General features: G+C 13.6%; 1 protein-coding gene across 1 annotated transcript; it reads right to left on the bottom strand.

The window, feature by feature from the left end:
- Positions 1-1,006: 1,006 nt before the first annotated feature.
- On the bottom strand, positions 1,007-1,446 carry PRSY57_1339800 (mitochondrial pyruvate carrier protein 1, putative; the record flags this gene model as incomplete). The annotated part of the gene is made up of 2 exons (XM_020115198.1): positions 1,007-1,230; positions 1,350-1,446. The coding sequence occupies 2 exons, from the start codon at positions 1,444-1,446 to the stop codon at positions 1,007-1,009; spliced, it is 321 nt and encodes a 106-aa protein (XP_019970121.1).
- Between the last annotated feature and the right edge of the window lie 1,116 nt (positions 1,447-2,562).

Raw genomic sequence — 2,562 nt, 5'->3', positions numbered from 1 at the left:
AAAAAAAAAACAAAACAAAACAAAATATTAACATGATATATTATATATATATATATATATATATATATATATATATATTATATATAATATATATATATTATATATATGTATGTTTTATATTATATGTATTATAAATGAATGTATTAAAATTATATTTATATTTTATAAAAACATAGATACATTCAAAAAAAAAAAAAAGAAAAAAGATATTATATTTTTTATTTATACTTATTATATATATTTCAAATATGTATAAGTGGTATATTATTAAAGTACAATGTGAACATTTTTTTTTTTTTTTTTTTGTTTTGTTTTTTTATTTTAAAAATAAAGGAATAAAAATTTATACATCAAAATGAAATATAAAATAATAATATTATATATATAAAATATTATATTATATAACACAATGTTATTTTTTATTAATTTTATAATATCTATATAATATATATATATATATATATATATATATATATATAATATATTTATATAATTATTTTTATTTTATCGTTCAGTATAAAAACAACAGAAAGTAAATATTTATTTTTTTATTAATTAAAAAAATATATGTTAACATATATATATAATATATATATATTATATATATATGTTTTTATTTATTAATTACCTTATTATAATTATTATTATATATATATATATATATATATATATATATTATTTTAAATTGTATGAAGGCATGAATTTATAATAAATATATAAATAATATACCTGTATATATTTCTTATATATATTAAAAATAAGGTTCTATTTTAATTAAAAAAAAAAAAAATTATAGTTAAATAATATGATCTCTGAGAATGTAAAACATATACAATATATATATATATATATATATATATACTAATATAATATTATTGTGTGTTACAAAAAAAAAATTTTTTTTTTTTCTTTTATAAAATTATAAAGCATAAGATTTAAAAAGACCATTTCTATACCTCCTGTTCATTTAACTTAAATTTTTTTGTTTCTTTTCTTTTCCTTTGCTTTATTTTGCTTTTATTTTTATTTTTGGATGTTCCGTTTCGTATTTTAATTTCTTATATAATAGTATGCTCTGAACTAACGTATTAGTAGCATGACAAGAAAAAAGTAAATAATTTTTTGGTTTTATGGCGAGGGCATATCTCATAAACAATAAACTATATATTGTTAAAACGGTCGTCATTTTTTCTGATATATAAACGGGTTCTTTCTTTAAATCGTTGCACCCTAAGTTAAAAAAATGCAACATATAAAAGATAGGAATGTATATATAAATGTAAATGGCATATTATATATATATATATATATATATATATTTTTTTTTTTTTTTTTTTTTTAAAACCTACCGGCTATAACAAAACCCCAATTAGCTAAGGGGGCCCAAAACATAATACTTAAAATATTCCTCTTAACATTATGAAAAAATGATCCTACATTAGACATTTTTTTTTTTTTTTTTTTTTTTTCAATATGTATTTATTATATAAATATGTACTTTATCATATATTTATGAGTATGTCCATTTATTGTTATATTACATTTTATTCTTTTTGTATAATTCGGTTATAAATTAGTAAATTCAAATCGAACATTTTGGGTCTCTATAAATACAGAGCAAAATACACACGTATATACAAATATATATATATAATATATATATATATATATATATGATATTTATGTTTTATTTTTTAATAAATGAAAAGTATAGTAAAAATGTGTAAAATATAAAATAAGAATAATATAAAAATATATATAATTATTTATTTTTATTATGAACAAAAAAATATTTTATTCAAAGTCTAATGTAATAATATTATGTTTACACATTAAAAAAAAAAAAAAAAAAAAAAAAAAAGAAAAAAAAGAAATACATAAGTATTATATATATATTATATATATTTATTGTAAAATGTGAATTATCAATTTAAAGAAAATATTTATAAATAAAAATATGATACACAATTTTTATGTGCCAATGTTTAAATGATTTCCAATATATGTATGTACTATATATTAATATAAATTATGTATATATATATATATATATTTATGTATTTATTTTATTTTATTTTTCTAACAATTTGTTCTTTGCTTCATCTAATTTATCATATTATATATGAACATAAAAGTCTTTTTTTTTAATTATTTTTTTTTTTTTAAAGAAAAAATCACCATATAACTTGTGGTAATAATTAAACATATAAATAAATGAAAATAATATATATGTATTATATTATATTATATTATTTTATTTTATTTTTTCTTTTTTGTGTATTTTAAGGTTAAAATATTATGTTATCATATATTTCATTAAAAAAACTGATAACCTTTTTTTTTATTATTTTATTTATTTATTTATTTTTTATTATTCTTATTTTGAATAAAGGTATAATAAAATTTCCCTTCATAATTTTTAATTTTTTTGATATTAATTTTTACTCTTATTTAAGATCAATAATAATATATATCCCTCCATTTATTATTTTTTAAAAAGAGGTAAAAAAAAAATATAAAATAAAAAAGATAAAATATGTAAAGTATTTTTTTAATAAGTAT

This window comes from Plasmodium reichenowi, chromosome 13 (genome assembly GCF_001601855.1).
Source record: "Plasmodium reichenowi strain SY57 chromosome 13, whole genome shotgun sequence".
Taxonomy (NCBI): domain Eukaryota; phylum Apicomplexa; class Aconoidasida; order Haemosporida; family Plasmodiidae; genus Plasmodium; species Plasmodium reichenowi.
Note: the sequence above shows the minus strand (reverse complement) of the source record. Positions and strands in the feature narration are given on the sequence as shown.